The following is a 19,088-nucleotide window of genomic DNA, read 5'->3' as shown; positions in this document are numbered from 1 at the left end:
TATGCACAGTCACATAGAAATTGTCCTTTTCAAGATTGCTTATTATGGAAGAAGACTTTTTAAACTGCTTCTTGAGGAAGCTTATTTACCATTCATTTATTTATTTATAGACAAGAGTTTAAAATTTCGTTTGTGCCAAAGGTAAGTCAAAGTGAATTTGATGATATTTTGGGTGATAAAATGATAAAATAAAGGTATGAAACAGCAAGATTTTTAGAAGTGTGAGCACAAAGAAGTATTACAGTGTTATCCTGAGGATCACAACTTAGGAAAATAGCTGCTTTTTCATACAAATATTGTCACTCTAACTTCAAACACAAAATATCATTTAATTAGATGAAGTAAATATGAATACATTTATATTCATAATAGAACACCCCTTTTTTCCTTATTGAAGAAGCTAGGTAACTGAGTCCAAGAAGTAAATAATAACAAAACCCCCCCGAGAATTCCAACTTGTGAGAAGTTCTGATGTTTCAAAATAGATTTTTGTTTTGAATTAGGAAAAAAAAACTAGCACTTTATGGAATAAAAAGTTCAGACATTTCCATTCAGGAATGATTTCATCTGGAGGAATACAGCTGTAACGTGATTTCTCTACTGTATCGCACCATTTTGCCAGTGGACATGCTGCAGGACATCGTGAAAAGCTATAATCCAGCTCTGCCACCCAAACCAGTGCACAGGTCTGCTGGGAATTTCAGCCCAGTCTCCTCATCATTGCATGCGGAACTGGGCAGCCCCACTATGTCAAGGGCTCTCTTTCTGCCAAAAAGAACTGAATTTTGAGATACTTGCAATTTGTGGTGGCTTCCGGGACTCTCCGCCTGTACTTGCTAAACTATTTTGCAAATTTCCAGTACTAAATTACAAGGCAGAGTAAATAAGAATGCATGGGGCAAAGGTCATGTCTGGTAAAGCTCTCTTAAGTTCACACGCATGCCACTCAGTGAAACTGGCATACTAATTCTGGTTCTGTTCACAGCTGACTCAGTCAGCTAGTTACTAGCTTTGCTAATAATTTTAGAAGAACTTAGAAGTAGAATAAATCTGGCCCATTATTTTCAAAGACCTGTGCACAAATATATCACAGGATTAAAAAAAAATACATTTACAAATTTTCCTCATATCTTTCACTGTCCAGACAACTTTACTCTTACAGCAGATTAATTAATTAGTTTGTATTTTCTCTTTAGATTTCTTGTCTGTGTATTATGCTTTGTGAGTGTAGAAAGAGAGAGTATACACTTTGTAAGCATCCTGGACTTTCAGGATATGTTTTGAGCAGAACTGGCATTAGTACACTTTGATTTCTGTCTCAGGCTTTTGCCAGACATTTTCCCCCTTGCACAGTGAAAACAGACACTCTTTTCTTTGTATTAGGGATGCTCTAAGGTAATTCTTAATTACTTAATTACTAGAGTATGTTAGAAATAATAATGTAACCAGGCAAGGAAAACAAAATCCCTTTACTTGTTTGACTGCAGAACCACTTGAACAAAAAAACAACAAAGGTTACAGCAAAAAAAAGTTAATTAACTGTTCTGCCTTTATTTGTGCCTCCACCCAGTGAGTAAACACACACTGAGGCATTCATTTGTTTCTACAGATCTCTAGCCTCACCATATCTTTAATTAAATCCAGTCTTCACCCAAGCAACATGGCTTTTTAGAAGAAATCTCTTAGATTTTTGTTCCTATTTCTTTGAATTATACTAACCCATACAAATACTAGTAGTTTTACGGTGAAGAACAACGTCTTCCAAGGCATTTCACAATATGACATTCTACTAGTCATGTCACTGAGTTATAAATTTCCAGTTTTATTTTGTACCATGCACATACATCCTTCATTTTACCTTTTACATAAAAAAAAAGACTTTATGAAACAGGACAAAAATAACTTACGATGATATGAAACATAACCATAACAAATCACAAAACTATACATATTAATAGAGAAAAAGTGTAAGTAATTTTTTTGTAAATTTATGTCTTGTGGTACACAACAGATGTGCCCCTAGAGCAAATATCAGCCAGATATACAGTACAGCAAATGGAGTTCAAATCTATATACGTAAGCATGTATAAATATGTACAAAAGACTGTAAAGTTTATGGAAAACCTATTTCTACTTCCTTTCCTCACCAAAGTGCTTTATGTGAAAATATTACATATGCTACTCTGCTTTCTGTACAGAATAAAGGGATTTTCTTTTATTAAATAAAAACCCACCCAGTTAATTTTAAAATGTGGGCTATTTCTTTTGCTCCATCTGTTCCTAGAAATATAAAAAGAAAAATAAACAAAATTTCACATGAACAAAAAAAGTGCTCTTTTAAAAACATCTGCTATAAAATTACACAAGGAAAACTGGGAATGGACAGTTAAAATGTAGTTTCCATAATCATTCACAGAAACTTCAAGGAAAGTTGAAAATACAATACAATGTGACATGGCACTGCAATACTTTAAAAACTGATATGAGTAAGCCACAGTGCCCATATATATATGTGTGTGTGTACATATACAGATATATATACATATATAAACATAAGTATCTCTATATACAGACATACACACACATACATACTCTTACTTGCAAATATCACTATTTGAAGCTACATTTTAAACTCCAGTGTAGACCCATTTTTAACGCAGACACAGTTAAACCATCTGAGTCTGAAGACAGAGAATTGTATAACAGAAGGATTGTAATTTCATTAGAGTGTTGTTTAATGTCCATAGTCTAAAATAACTTCATCTCTTAGATATGAATTCCTTTAGAGAGTTAACATTACCCAGCAACTAGAACAACAACACAAAAATCATTGAGGCACACGTATTTGCATATAATTCAGCAACTGGCATTAGGGTTTACATTTTCTCAGGCATCATTCTTCCTTGTAACATGTGACAAACATGATTCCCTATCTAAATAGCCAAAATGCATTAGATGAATTTTCCTCTTTTTTGTTTTTTTTGTTTTTTTTTTTTTTTGTTTGTTTGTTTGTTTTTTGTATATAACTGCCCCAAGTGATGTAAGCTTATCCCCCAAGTCAGGCTGACCACAAAGGGAATAATGAAATAATCCTGAAGATTCTGCCTTCTCTCTGATATGGAAGTAAAAAAAAGCTATACCTTTTCTGATCGCCCCCTGTCATGTGCTTAGTGTGACTACTCTAGCTCCTTCTTTTTAAGATAAGCCTCGTACATATATGTGGGTATACATACATATACATACATGCATACACACACACACACATATATATGAATAAATCACTTGTATATACCTATATACATACACACATAAATATATATATATATATATATATGAATAAATCACTTCCAAAATGTTTCTTTTTCAAATGCAACTGATAAACCCCCAAATTATGTCTACTTTCCGAATTCTGTCTTCTGTCCTCTATCCTTTTGGTCAGACTCTTTCATGACTTATAAGCCCCTCTCTACTGGGTAGCTTGTGCGTTCATGTATTAGAAGAAATATTTCAGAAGATTCAAAGATCCAGGGGATAGAGATCTGAATTCTGCAGCTATAATTCAGTTTCACACTCAGGAACTGGCAAATTTGGGGCAATCACTACTGAGCTGCAGTTAGGGATTACTAACTTATTTTATTACTTATTTTATAGTATATATGTAAGCATATGCATGTACAGGCATATGAATGCATATGTACATACTGGGCTCAATTCTGCTCTTACTGACTTTCATGGAACAAAACATATCCCCACACATCTGAAATTGAAATTTTGAGCATTCCTAATAACTCCTGCTGAACGAAATTATATTTGCGCAGTAATCACAGAGTGGGTTTAAAAATTCGTTGACGTTCGTTCATATTATTAAACTGTTTTATTAAAAAGTTTTATTAAACAGTTTTATTAAAAAGCTAAAACTCAGTGTTGATGTACTGGGCCAGATCTTACTCTAATGTAAAGGGACTGTCTTTTTGCTGTGTATGTAACAGTTTAGTGCATGAAAGCTGAATATCATTTATCCTTGTGCAAACCACATATAGCAACAACTAGATCTACTAGTGTGAGCTAAAGGTGAGGGATATATTCCTTCACGATGTGAGAAACAGACTAAAAGGTGAAGAATTTTGTACAAAATTCTGTACAAAAATTTCTGTATGTAAACTAAACCCTTTACTGCATCTTGTACGTGATGTATGTACATGATCTATTAACACATACTTCGCATTTACTAGATGAAAATTGCTCCATTAAACATATAAGCACACATGCCTGTATACAGAATACAATTCTGAATACAACCCTCAGACGATTATCAGAGTTTCTAAACATCTGGACACAAATTAATCTATGCAAAAAATGGCAAATTTAATTAAGAATGTGGCCCATATTGCATTCAACCAATCACAAAATCTTCCTAGTATAAGCAGTTGGTAAAAGCAGTTTTTAAAATTCACCTTTCTAGACTAGTGATTTTTGTAGCATAATTATGGTCCAGCCTGCAAATAATTGGATCTTTTCTGTCATCTTCAGTCTGGTCATGAGTACAGATGCAGACTACACAGTAAGAAGTTCCCCAGATGGAGAAATAACGTAAAAATTCAATCTTAAATAATGTAAGATTGCTTCCAAGCTTTATAGGATCACAGTGATGACATCTCCACTGCAAAATAATGTTTTTAACTCATATTCCTGTGGCTTTGAATATTGGCAACCTCATTTGCTTCCAGCCTGGATTAGACTTTAGGACCAGAGCCTGAGACTGAGTAAATAAATCCCCCAAATCGTTTGGTTTTACACTTCTAAATTACCATAGGCAACAGCAGCAAACTTAAGGGTAGCTGTTCTTAATGGAAATGAGCTATGCAAATGAAGACGTTAGGGCCAACAAAAAATTTAGCTGATTCAGTACAGGTTGCTTTTAAAATAAAGTTATGCATTTTAAGGAAATAAATCTTTCTACAGGGTTCTACAGTAAATACAGCAATAAAGTACTACAATATAGCTAAAAGCCAACAGAAAGTTAAACACTTATTTTTATCTAGCAGCAATGCTAAATACAGAGCATGTCCAAGTACCTTCTTATCTAGTGCATTTAAACCCTTCTTATTCATTGCATAAGGCATTGGATCAGAAGGAATATCGGAAAAGTTGTAATTGCCATTGCATATGGCTTAAAATATAGAGGAAAGGCCTGTAAGAAATCAGTACCAGTGAACTTCAGCTCTAAAAAGAAGCCACAACAATACCTCCAAGGTCTAGTGCCAGGATGTATGTCTAATTGCTTTCCTTTTTTTCATGCTGGTGTGTGTTTAACTTTGAAAGCACCACAGGCAAACAGATTGTGCAAAAAGCTGTATTTAAAATGTTGGTAGTATGCTCCTGCTTTACCTCTTCTTCTTCTTCTTTTTTTTAAAAAAACAGAGGATTTTCTGAAGCTGCATTCTTCAATAATTTCATCAACTAGTTGAAAGGATTACAGCTAAAGGCAGTTTTCTTATTCAATCTTTGAATTCCCCTTAAGAAACAAAATGGAAGAAACAACAAGAAAATCACCTGTGCAGCAATTCAGAAGAAAATAAACAATTGCTAACATTTGGGCAAAGTCTTCTTTTTACCAACATTCTCCTCCTCGGGTGATTTCTTGATTATACAATGAACGCCCATTGATGAAATGTTTTGCTCTCCAGTACGTATATATATTCACCCATATCCCCATACATACATGGCAGTCTTACGGAGAGAAAGACTGATAGTGAAATGTCAGAAGGGCAAGACGATATGGAATCAAGTTCTCATAATTTGAGTTGGAATGAATTAGCCTTCGGTATAGACAGAAGAAAGCTGGCTGGGACAACAATCTACTGCACTTATTTGTAAGAAACTGCTGTCCTCAGGCATGCTGTAAGTTGAATCACCAAAGATACCTGTGGGCCCCGGTGGAAAATCATAAACTGGAAAAAACACAGAAATCTTTAATTAATCATGGTAAGTATATCATGGAGAACACTTTAATTCTCATGCAGAGAACTACTAATAAACAGACAAACGAGCAAGCCAATATACATGTGAAATTAATACTTATAGAACTTACCAAGAGAGGAATTTCAGTCCTACCAGAATCAAGTCTGAATTACAATAGGTTTCATCACAACTAACACTTTGCCCATCAGATCTGGGCCACTTGGGTGCTACAACTGTGGTGATTCTTAAATTACACTTTGTGCCTAGTTATGGAATTTCATCGTACTCAGTATACAATAAGAGATAATAAAATGCTGTAAAATTCATTTGCCATAAATTGGACCACAGCATACAAATGACTAACTTCAACAAAAAAACAGGTGTAAACGTGAGAATAACTGCTGAAAAAGACCCATCTCCCATCTTTTGGATTTCATCTTTATATACCTGTGTAGATGTGTCTTAGAAGCGATAGATGCATTGGCCTGTCATTGCCCTATTGAAGGATTGAGATGTACAAGAGATTTCAAAGCACAAGACTCTTTATCTTGTGCAGAAGACAACACAACCATACTTAGGCATCAATTATTAATTTCCACTTAGACCCTAAGAATAAGCCCATTGTGTTATCCTGATCCACTGCCCAGAGGTAACTTTCACCTTTCCAGAGCCACGTGCAAGTCTCTTACGTTCCTTCAGACAGGGGGAGACAAACCAAGTGTGTACAGAAAAAGGTGCACCCAGGCTGCTCTCGTCACAGAAATGTGAGCAAATGAGACTGAACACGGAGAAAAAACAAATATGCATAAAGCAAAATTAACAGTTACGGTCATCCCAGCTCCTGCTACCATATTTCTACTAGACTGCAGTGGCTGCACAAGTGCCTCTCGAGGCTTACAGGATAGTATTTCAAAATGAATACATGAGCTGGTGACTGACTTACAGGGGATTAGAACCTGGAGAAGCCCAAAACAGCCCACAATCTGCCCACAGGCTGGATGTTATAGTGACCACTGCAGCTGGGTCCCTAAGCCAACCACTCCACAAAAATCTGAAAATCACCTCCTTTTTGTGGAGGGTCCAATCTGACATTTCCAGCTGGAACCAGCAATCAGCAGCCTGACAGGTCCCAGTTACAGTCACAGCTGCAGCAGAGGTGTCAAAGTCCACATATTGTCCATAAATGTCATTTACCTGTAATACCAGAATGAGCTGAAAAGGTTCGATTGAAGGTGCCAGGTCCTGCCTGGCTCATAGATGTGGGAGCAAAGCACTCTTCCAAAGGAGGAATCATATTACAAGAAACATCATGTTGTACATTCTCCTGAGTGTCAGCATAATGAGGAGAGCAGAAAGTCTGAAGCTGTCCATAAAAACCTAAAACAAACATAAAAAAGAGTCAGTAGAACATCTAGACAGAGATGCAAAGAATGGGGTGGGAGGACCTTGGCCATGTAAAATGAATGGTAAAAATCCTGACTGTAGCAGCACAAAACCTTTTAGCCAGTAAAGCAGCTTTGATATGAAGTTCTCAAGAATTCCTCCAGTTGCTATTGATTCCTAACACAATCTACTTCATGGATATCCTGGTGCTAAATGATTTGTGAGAGGCATGGACCGGCTAGAAGATGAGAGTTTGCAGGAAATCTCTGCCTTTACTCTTCTATCCTGGTCTCCAAACCGGTACTCTTCAGACTTTGCACAGGGCTGCTCTCTGAAGTTTCTAAGCAACCACTTGATTCAAAATCATGGAAGATTGCCCAAATAAAGACTCAGTAAAAGCACAAGGTTGAGCCCTGCTGATAAAGTAGAGGAATAAACCAAATTTGATGGTCTGTTACTGATGCTGAGACAGCTGGCCAATACTGAGAACACACATAGGAGACTCAGAAAAGCTGCTATTTGATTATGCACAAGGCCTGCTGCTGATACACGTGGTGTGAGATTCTTACTTGCTTATTGGTAGCCCTGAGTCTATGTTGGGGGCAGGTTTAGCTCAGTTGGTTAGAGTGTGGTGCTGTCATGTTGGGGTCAGGGGTTCGATCCCCGTATGGGCTATGCTGAGTGTGGGACTAGATGATCTCCGGAGGTCCCTTCCAACCCTACTATTCTAGGATTCCATGTAGAGAAGCCAGCTCATTATGCCACGTGACACAAAAGACTTCCGTGGGGTTTCTGTGTTGTTTTTGTTATGTGAGGCACACAAGCATTGAGCAAATTCACATTGAAATCCATGCCAAATTATGCATTTGCATAAGCAAAACCAATCTTCTTGGTAAAACAGAGACACAGGTAAGCAGAGTGACAGGCACAGACAGATGTCTCATGGTATGTTGACTTGAAGATATTTCCTGTGGAAAATCTTTTCCCCACTTAAAGAGTTGCTGTTAAGTTTGGGTTTTGGACTTTTTGTTGAGATTCTGACGGCTGGCATTTATAGCAGCCATTTATTGTATTCATTTCTCATTTCTATAATAGGTTAATCATAGTTCTTAGATCATATGTCAGAAATGAAACCGTTATAATTTAGTATTAAAGTACATATTTTATTTCTTCAAGAAAAGCTGGGTCATCATGAACCAAGCTCCTTCCTGCCAGTTCTGTGGCTGTCTGTTCTCATCATTCCCTTTCCCTACACAGAAATCTAAGAGAAAAAGATAGTACCTTACCTCTGAAGTTTCACATAGAAGTTGTGGGCCTTGACTGTTGAATAACAGGACCAGGAGTTATATAGTCTCTAAAGATTTTATTAGCAAAAAAACTATCACCTAAAGAGCTAGTGGGCCATTTCTTTTGATGAAGAACATGTAGTGGCAGGTCATACCAAAAGCCACTGTTGAAAAAATGACCCCTACCTCAGAAAGCAACCTAAGGAAATTCCTGTGTCTCAAGTTTCTTCAAGAGACATTACTGTCAGCTGAAAATATTGAAGTGAAAGGCTGACTCTTACAGCTAGTCTAGTTAACCAACTTCCAGATGACACAGTCATTCCAGTATAATCTCTTACAGCTTTGTAAGGTGAATAACAATAACAATGACCACAACAACCTCAAAAACCTCCCTCCTTAAACCCTTGGAATATTCACATCAGAGAAAAAATTTTTAAAAAAGCATTGAAAAGCATCTTTTGATGCATCTTCAGTATATAAACTCTGTTCAGCAAGTACTGGCTTACAATTCAAAACCCTCAACAATTCCCCTTCCTTTTGTAAAACTATTCATTTTTTTTTGATATGATGAAAAATGAAGACATCTTTGGTACTTTTGAGGATTATGAATGTTAACAGATTTTCTTTGAAGGGCTTATAGCACAGGGAGGAAATGAAGGTCTCTAATCTGGATTGTTACTGGGACAGCCAGTGCAAGTAACAGTTCAGCTTTCCACAAGTTTGGACAATAGTCTCAGGCATGTCCCAATTGTGCAATTAGAAATGCATATTTATAACAGACATTCAATTTTCATGCCTGGGATCTACTGATGACCATGACTAGCAACAAACTGAGAGCAGTGTGGCTATTAGTTGGTACAATTAACAACTAGTCTTCCTCCCTAAAAGTAATAGATGCTTGGGTGACCAGGATATGACAAAAAGCCCTTTGGGCACCCCTTAAAAGCTCAGAAAGAAACAGTGAGCTGTCCTGATGCAATTAGGAGAAGCTAGAAGATTATCAGCAGAGAAGTTCTGTTTATGAGAAGCATGAAATATAGTATTACAACCTGCTGGTATTTGAGTAATGTGTCTAAATATCTTTGGTTACATGATGCCTGAACATGAGCATCAGCACTTTAATTAATAAATTAACTAGTGATTAGAAATGTTTCACATGGAGCAACCAGATCTGGCTTATGAATAAAAAGTATTTTAAAAATCAGAATTTTGTATCAGTGTGTTTCCACACCCCTACCCCCAAATAAATCTTCCAACTTCAAATCCCTTTACAGGGCTATTTTAAGCTTAGAAACATGTAGGAATAATAAAGCACTTTACAAATTTTTGTTGGACTGTGGCCAGGAGCCAGATGTATTTTCATTAATTTCCCTATGGAAGTGTCCACATGGGACTGTTGATAGTGTTTCAGTACAGATAATGAATTTCACAGGTAATAGGGATGGAGAAATGGAAAAGATGTAGTAGAAAACATGCTGTATCCCTATAGGTGATACAACTGATTTCCTGCCAAGTAGGACGAAGAGCGCATAGTTTGGGAGTTTTATGAGTGTAATTATTTTTCCTCTGAGACTATCTTCCTGTGGGTGCCTTGAGGAAACACACAAATGTTGGCACACAAAAGATGTGCTTGTTTTGAGGTAGAAAACTTAGTATTTAAATGCTTCTGAATGATCCAGGGTTATGGACAGAAGACACCCTAAACCTTCACTCAAGAGCTCAAAAGAGAATTAACAGGGAGGCCTAGGTAAAAAAGGTGAGTGAAACACAGCCTTTCTGTTTTATTTAATAGTCTCGTAAGAAACTTTGTTGTGCACATATTCAGATAAAAGCCTAATTTTTGCATATGTAACAAGTTTTGATGAGGCAAACAGTTACATAAAAAATTTCACACGGTTGTTAATGAAGGTTTTGAAAACTTGCATGAAAAAAGAGCGTTCTGTCTTTATACAAAAGAAGTAGAAAAAAATATAAAAAAGTAGTAGGAGCCTTTCATAGCAGGCTGCAAATGTTTGCAGCCGGTACAACTCACGGTCTCTGTGTTCAGTCCTGAAAGGACGAACCCTTATAGCTTTCACCATCTTTAGCAGAATCTGTGGCCATTTCACAGCCTTGAGCTCTAAGATGATGTTTCTTTCTTTCTGTCTTTTCTGGAACAAAACTTAGGCAGTTTACAAAGCATGCTAGGAATTTACAACCATCAGTCCTTAAATGGTCAGTCCCGACAGTTAAGAAACAACCAGAGTAAAATAAAACAAAAAGATAGAAAAAAAATAGCTATCCAAAACTTGATTTAGAAACTGTATAGCTATTGACAGTTTCTGCCTTCTTTAAAAATGCTCTTGAAATCAGTGGTTCTCTCTGCCAGCAAAAGGATACACTGGAAGTTTACCGGTGAGTCAGACTAGTTACCAGAAACAACCATTTCAGTTGACAGTGGTCAGAGCCAGCTGGCAGGACCCCTCAAGACACATGCTGAAATGTCTTTTCACATTGCTCTGCCCTCATTTGCTATTTGTGCTTTTCTTCTCAGCATCCTGTTCTTGATGCAGAACAATCTGGCAGTAACTTTGACTATTACTAGATGGCAGAAAAACAGCGTACCTTGGGGTTAAGCTGTTGTGAGTCACATCCTACGTGTTTGCTCATTTCCCAGCTAAGCAGAAGATATTGTCTGCCTACCAGCTTTGATCCACTGTTACACTAACCACCACTTCGCAGAAAAAAAATAGGGAAGCGCACAAAGCACTTACATCAACTGATAAACACCAAAATAATTTTTAAGATGCAAAAAGCACACAGAAAACAATTCCACTTTGACAGATACATTTCCATTTCATAACTCAGTGTTACAAATATCCATTTTATAAAATGGAGAGCCATAAATAGGAAAGAGCAGAACAGAAGACACATTCCTCTCTCATTTGGCACCACTCAGCACCAAAGACATCTGTCTTTGACCTTCCCTGCATCCAGCCACACTGTAGAGACCTTTGAACCTTTATCCACACAGGATACATCAAACTCTGCTAACTCGAAGATCCCTAGAAGCTCTCTACTTCACTCACATCATGCTATGTCCAAGCTAATTTAATCTACTCAAGGCAGACTGATATGAAACCATGTGTAATTCAGGCCCCAGACCCTTACTGTCCTTGTTGCCTCTTTCGAGATTATCCATTACAGTACTGTGTGTAACAACAGTTTTCTAAAAACAGAAAACCAAACCCCTCCACCCCAAAGAAAACCAGACAAGTTGTCTTAATGAAATTCCAGAAGCAAAAGTTTTCCTCTCAGGACTGCAACTCTGGACAGTATCAATTGCTCTCTTGCTAAACTGCTATTTGTCTCCGCATTGTAAGCAGCAGCAGCAGCCAGAGTGAAAAACTCAGTCTGGCTTTCAGAATGAAGCTGGAATTTGCTGGGCTGCAGTTAGGAAAAAATATCTTTTTATTCTCCAAGCAATTTAAAGTGGAATCACTGGCAGGCAGTAAACCCAGAATCACTTAACTGTTTTTCATGTACAAACAGAATCTGAGCTGTACTACTTAACCTGAAATCTGGACTTAGTAGCTAAGAAATTGTTTCTATCCATTCAGCCAAGGTCTTAAGACAAGCTAATTAGATGGCACCAATGCAAGAACATGTATGTTTCAACACAGGAACATATAAAATAACTATTTTATTTACATAAAATCAAACATTTAATTCATACTCCTACATCGCAACACATTAAAAAAAACATGCTCTGTTAATACTGACTAAAAATGCACCCAAAGCTTTATTGTGGGGAATAGCAAGGGAAGCTGAGGAGAGAGTTGATTTAATATGTTCACGGTAGAGCAATCAAGGTAACAAAGTGCACATGATAAGATAAAAAGCCAGTGCAATTCCTATCAAACCGCTTCAAGTTGTAACATTTCAAGCACATGTAATGAAGACTGAGGTAGTGGTAGGGTCCCCAATGGTGTGGAAAGTTCATTCTCAGACCTGTTCTGTTTTATTTTATTTGTTTAACACATCAGCTTCATTACCACTTAACCAGATGTTTCTTGTTTTTTGTCCTAATTTAAATATCCAACAACTGTTTCTGCGCAAACATAATCAATGCCATTAACTACCTAGCCACTTTATAAGGCAAATGCCAGCTGCAAATGTGGGAATTATAATACAGAATTTGTCAGTAATGCTCTTTGGCATGGAGAATTAGTATAAGTATTTAAATATATGCACACATACATAGAGATACTTCAGTTGTATTTCTTTGCATCCAAGCACTGTAGCCAAGATGAATGATGTCAAGAAACAGAACAAACTTCTATTTTTCTGGCATGATAAAATTATTTCCTGATATTTATATATTTAAATATTTATAAATATAACAAAAGTAATAGCTTTTTACTGCAACAATTTCTTCTAAATTATCTGGTCCTATATCACATTTAGAGCCTTGTCTGGAGATATGCTGAGCGTCTGAAAATACTACGTACCTCAAATTCACAGCTGAGACCCTGGGCTTGTTACATACAAGTATGTGATGAGAGTCCTGACCCCACTGAACAGACTGGGACAAAGATGTCATTACAGAACAGTAATGAGAATTAAGTGCCACAGCTAACATTGCCACAAGATAGGAAGTTTCTGACTGGTTTCAGGACAGTTATTTCCCTCCTCTGCTAGATCTCTGCCTGGCTCTACAAAAAAAAAAAAAAAAAAAATCCAAAGAATATTTTATATTTTCCAAAGAAAATAATTACAATTGCCATTAAAAAGTGTACACCAATGGTGAGTATTCTTCACTATTAAAATTATGTAAAATTTTCACAATAGCTGTCTTTAGCTTGAACTACTTCAAAATAGTGTTCATTTGCAGCATATTTCTAATGTTTCTACTAGATGAATTAAAAAAATATGGAAAAATCATTTAGTAGCATTTGTGCATGACGAATGATGGGAGGATTAAGACAGAGACTTGAGTCACAAATTGTTCTGCCAGTCAGATTTGTCTTGTGGAAAGCTAGAAATATTTTGGGCATTTACACTACTGAGTTCCAATTTGATATTACAACATCACAGTTGTTTAAATCTCATTATTTCTACTGAAAATATAACTGAGCATAGCTGCCTCTATAGCACTAGTATAGCTAATTCATAGCTGCTAACAATTTTTTAAAAAAGGAAACTTTTTCCACTGAATATTTTGCATGACTTGTTTGTTTTATTCCATTATTCCACTAGCCTTGGTCATCAGCTTAATTCACAAACATATATGACATAAGTTGCATGCACAATTTTTAAAAACAGCCAGATTTTTTGTGCAGAATTGTTGAGATAGTATCATAAGTACCCAAAATCAAGTTAGTTAGGCTTACTACGTTACAAGCACATCAAGGCAGTTTCCTGCGAAGCAACGTTTTCTCTTCTGTCCTTTCCTTTCCTTCTCTACTTCACACATCTGTTCTCACTTGTCTTGGGGCAATACCTTGTTCCTGCAACGGCCTGGGCACAGGGGACATCTGTGTTTTTCAGTAATTCCACGGAGCTCTGTGCAGTCACACTTGGCTGTAAAGGCTCACCGCTATAATACACGTCCTGGGACATTTGCAGATTTCCAGAATCAGGGCTGTCTTTTATTGCATCTATAAACACGTAGCACATTGGGGTCCCCAAATGGGCTGTCAAGTCTTTACTTCACAGTAATTCAGGATTTCAGATTTACTGCCTACTGTAATCCTGTAAAGGACACTACAGTCCAATAAAAGGAAAAGAAGAGCATTTCTTCTGCAGCTCGGGAAGTTGTCTAATGTCATCACTTCCAAACATCCCAATCCCATGCTGCAACAGAAACTGTGTATTTCAAAAGAGAGAGTCCTTAGCGCTATATTTTTATGAAAGCAAAAGGAAAAATTTGTCTGTGATATAATAGCATTCATGGAAAAACCCCTCTCAGTAACATTACAGTATCTGATGCAGAAACAAGTCATGCAATCTCAACTGTTCTTTCAAGTAATGCAGTGTTTTTTCAAGGAAAGGCAGTGCAAGAAGCTTTTAGCATATGAGACTAGCCTGTCTTGGATCTCCCACGTCACTTCTTTCTGAGTGTCAGTACTCAGATCTCCATGAGCTTGTAAGATGCTCAAGCTTTCAGTAAGGCAGATGACTAACAACCTTTTTTGTTCAAAAAGCTTTCTGGTGATGAAACACTTTCTTCCTTGGTACAGCCAATTTAAACTGAGTTGACAAGTTTAAGACTACATACTGAGTCAGAAAAATGTCACTATTGTTTGGTAGCAGGCTGAACTGAAAGTTCAGTGGCTACAGCTACAGCCCTTTAAATCATGGAAAGGCAGGTTATGAACTGCAGGAGACAGAATCTAACAGAGCTTCTCACAGCCACCTAACGTATACCAAATAGTCCAGGCTGCTGAAATAGCTCCATGGTATTTTTCGATGTTATAATGATGTGACCAAGAAGATGAAAACCTTGGTGTTACTGCTGGGAAAACCTAATCACGAACTCTTGAAACATTTCTTTTTGAAGCACAGAAGGGAGAGCATAGGCAAGCAAATGAGGCATAAAGGGCAAGGGTTTTTGTATAGAGCACAGGAGTGAAGCAGCTGTGCTTAAGCTGGAGGGAGTATGAACCGATAGCTCTTAAAACGACAATAGGTAAGTTAATCTTTGAAAGAATATTTAATGCACAAAAGTGGCTATTGTTATTGCAACATACAGTATCTTTCAATAACGAAAAAAAGGTTAGGAAGTTCATCCCACATTGTTTTTCTACTAGTTTTAAGTGCAGAGATCTGCACAATCTCAACTCTGAGTTGCTATCTATGCATATATAATTCCTGTCAACAAATATCATTTTTCTGCACAGCCTTTCCTAGTACAGGAAGGTAAAGACAATAACATTAATGTGGGAGTGCATAAGATCCAGGTTGAGGGTCCAAGCCTTTGAGTCTATCTGTGCTGAATGGGCCACTATGGAGATAGAATTAAGTTTCATCTAGAATTTGGATGTGGAGTAAGGCTCCGGTCCACATAAATGACATTTCCCAAGATGAGGGGCGGGACCCTCAAGATTTGGCTTGAGTGGTCATGGCTTTATGGCTCACGTTTTTTGTCCTTTTAAATCCTGTATGTACTGTCGGAAGGGGAGAGTGAGGATATCATAGCACTGCTCAGGACTGCTGTGAAGAAGAGACCCTCAGCAGGCATGGAGCTAGCTGCACCAGGCAGTGCAAGTCCTGTGGGGAACAGCAGCAACTCCAAGGTGACTGGTGAGCCTGCTGGAGGAAGGATTCTCTGGAAACCATTAAAACTTTGGAGTAGTGGTTGTGATGCTGCTCTCTATCACCAGTGCAGCACCCAGGACCTTGAGGGGAAAACAGCATTCAAGCCACCTATGCATTCACACAAAAGACTACTTTTGTTCCAAGGGAAATGACAAAACTGCAGTTATCAAACCTTCAGTTCATCCAACTGAATGCCATTCTGGAAGATGAATGTTGCCAAATACTAGTTCAGCAAAAAAGAGAACTGAGTAATATGTAATGTGCTGTGGAAATGGGAAGGCCAGCCTTCATGCCTCATAGGCTAGGAATTTACTGGATCTGCTCTGGCATGTCCTCGTATATGTCCTATGACAATAAATAGCACATTAAAAAACCTATACCCTCTTCTACACTGGAGATGCTACACTCTAGATTATTGCTGCATTTTCAACCAGAGGATGAAGAAAGCCAACAATCATTATTTAAATCCATTGGTAAATTTCATGTTCTCCTAATACAAGTCAGCGCTAAACAGTACTGCCAGCCCTGGGAAGAAAAGCAACCAGCTCAGATCTTATCCATGCATTATCTAGTGTGATCTGGAGAACAGAATATCACCTGGACGTTGCTTTCTTCCCTTCACTCTCAACTGGAGCACCCCAGGGTCCTGTCTCCTCCTGGGTCTGGAGAGATTACTTCCATAAGTGGTAAATAATAAAAATAAATTAAAGAAACCTGGATTTTCCCAAGAAATGCTTCCTACAATTTCTCTGATGATAATTCTTAGAAAGGGTGATCAAGAAGCAGAATGTCAAGGCTTATAAAAGTGTACCATGCTATGCACCTTGTGCATAGAAATATGACAAACATTTTTAAATAGTTCAGAGGAAACAGAATTTCTTCTGTCATCATATTTTCAGAATGTTATGGTAATTACCATGTGGTCCCAGTATCAGCTAAAAAAAACTCCCGAACAATGCAATATTGTTTTCAGCTACTGCTGATTTTCTTCTTGGCTACAGAGTTTTACATGTGATTGAACAAAAAGGGAGAAAGAAAGCTTGTAGAAGTTGCTCATATGGTGCAAATGAGAACACAACTCTAAGAGATGTGCACTAATGAATGAAGGATTCTTCATCACTCACCAAGCGAAAGGGAGAAAAATATTCCAATTTCAGAAAACCTGTTAACAGTTTATGTTTAGAGTTGGGAGTAATTAGAAGCATAATATTTGAAAATTTAAATCAGAGGCCACTACAGAATTATTTGCAGCTATATTTCAGCATCAGCTCCAAAAATAACTCTGCAGAGAAATTTATAACCCTATAACAAGATGAATAATAAGTAGCTAAGCTGAGAATTTTAAGAGTGCTTGAAGAAAAGTTCCTGAAGCTTACTTCTTGAAGCCTTTCCAAAGGAAAGGTGCTTCAAAAATATCAGTGCCAGTTGTTAAGATGCTTAACTTGAAGCCAAGCAGCAGTGACAAACAAAAAACATCAGTGATGAAGATTTTTCTTTCTTACCTTGGATGTGGAGGGTATTTGGCTGAAAGGAAGGGTTTCCTGCTGACGTGTACGTCTTGAGATGCATTCCTGCAGTCTGCTGAGGATGGGGAGGTTGCGGGGTCCGTCTCTGCATCAGGGGAAGGGGAATGGAAACTCTCTGGGGGCTGATGTGGAGAGGAGAAGGTGTGAGAGCAACAAACCTAGGAGTTCAGAAACAGACTGAAGTGTACAATCCTACAATTAAGAACTAAAATTTGTTTCTACTTTAGTTATGATAACTTAAGCAGTTTGAGCAGATACAGACTTCCAAAAGAACAGTGTGTAGTCCAGGTATGTAGATGATACTATATATTTTAAAATGTGACATATCATTAGATTTGAGCCATGGGAAATTAAAGGCTAAACTGCACCTTAATAGTGGAAAACTCTTTTTAACTTCCATGAGCAGGTTCAGAACAAACATTACTAGCTTTCTAATAGCAAGATATTTTAGCAGTTGTATTGGTCAGTAAACACCTGCCCTTTCTTACTAGCAGAAACTAGTCAACTCTGGTCACTGGATAGTGAGGAGTTACACAATATGTTCTTGTCTAGGTTCAAGTCTCAAAATTTCTGAGAAATGTATGTTACATATAGCTGTTTGGAAATTTGGCAGTGTAAAGCCAGTATAATGTATATGAAATCAAATCATTTGAAGTTAAGCAGAGTCTGATGGCATCAGGATATTGACCTGGACTTAAAAGTATAAACTCAGCAGCCTGGCAGAGGAGGAGAAGGATTCAGAATGAGACCTGCAGTGCAGCTGCCACAGAGATCTGTCACTCTGCTGGTATATTTTACACAGATCTATCATTACTAGCATTACAAAAATATATATTTGCCAGGAGAGTTTTATGGACTTTGTGAGTGATGACGTGTCTTCTACCTGGTAGGAAAGAATGGTTTTCCTTCAACAGTACAAGAAAGCTGTAATCTCACCAGGAACACACCAGAAGATGCAGCTGTGGCAGTGTTACAACCGAACACAGCTGGACTGGGCCATCGCACAGATAGCCCAGTTTAAATCCAGGACTCCTGAGATCTTTTACGTTACCACTCAAAATAAAAGTTCTACCACACATCTTCTGTGTGATCTTGACCTATCTTTTGAAAAGCTTTCACTATATTTCTGGCAGATCCATAACTTACATTTGTAGCTTAGCAAATATCAAAATGGACTTTATGATTTATGGGCCATTCAGTTGTCATCGACCAATCTCTTTCTTAGGTATATTACATACATTTTGGCTTGTCTTTCTGTTGTTTTTATATTTACTTCAAAAAGACATACATTACTTCAGATATGCTATACAGATGAAGGAAATAAAGATGTCAATACTAAGAAGCTGAGCTTGACTTTGTCAAATATCTCTTTGACAATTGATAATGATGCAATGTAGACTTAGAGCAATACTGGGAAGTAAGAGAATAAAACATACATGTGTTTCATAATAACACTTGAGATTAATAATAAAAAGGTAAAATTGGTAGATGTATGGTGATAAAAATATGAGACAGTTTTCTAAGAGTGCTTCAACTGCCTGGTTATATATCTCTCTGAGAAAGGCCTGGAGTTAGCTCTTTGCACACGGAATAACTATTGACTTGCTGCCAGACATCAAGAACAATGAACAGA

General features: G+C 37.4%; 1 protein-coding gene across 1 annotated transcript in view; it reads right to left on the bottom strand.

Annotated features, from left to right (window-relative positions):
• Window positions 1-5,684: 5,684 nt before the first annotated feature.
• The window catches only part of GLIS3 (GLIS family zinc finger 3), a 144,212-nt gene continuing 130,808 nt past the window's right edge, over window positions 5,685-19,088 (bottom strand). The window contains exons 8-10 of the mRNA XM_062599941.1: window positions 17,432-17,613; window positions 7,156-7,338; window positions 5,685-5,951 (exon numbers count right to left, since the gene is read on the bottom strand). Of these exons, the coding sequence (XP_062455925.1) occupies window positions 5,815-5,951; window positions 7,156-7,338; window positions 17,432-17,613 (502 nt within the window). The 3' untranslated portion in view covers window positions 5,685-5,814. The remainder of the gene's footprint in view (window positions 5,952-7,155; window positions 7,339-17,431; window positions 17,614-19,088) is intronic.

The sequence above is a fragment of the Rhea pennata genome, chromosome Z (assembly GCF_028389875.1).
Source record: "Rhea pennata isolate bPtePen1 chromosome Z, bPtePen1.pri, whole genome shotgun sequence".
In the NCBI taxonomy this organism is placed as follows: Eukaryota; Metazoa; Chordata; class Aves; order Rheiformes; family Rheidae; genus Rhea; species Rhea pennata.
The sequence above is the reverse complement of the archived record's forward strand: the minus strand, read 5'-3'. Positions and strand labels throughout refer to the sequence as shown.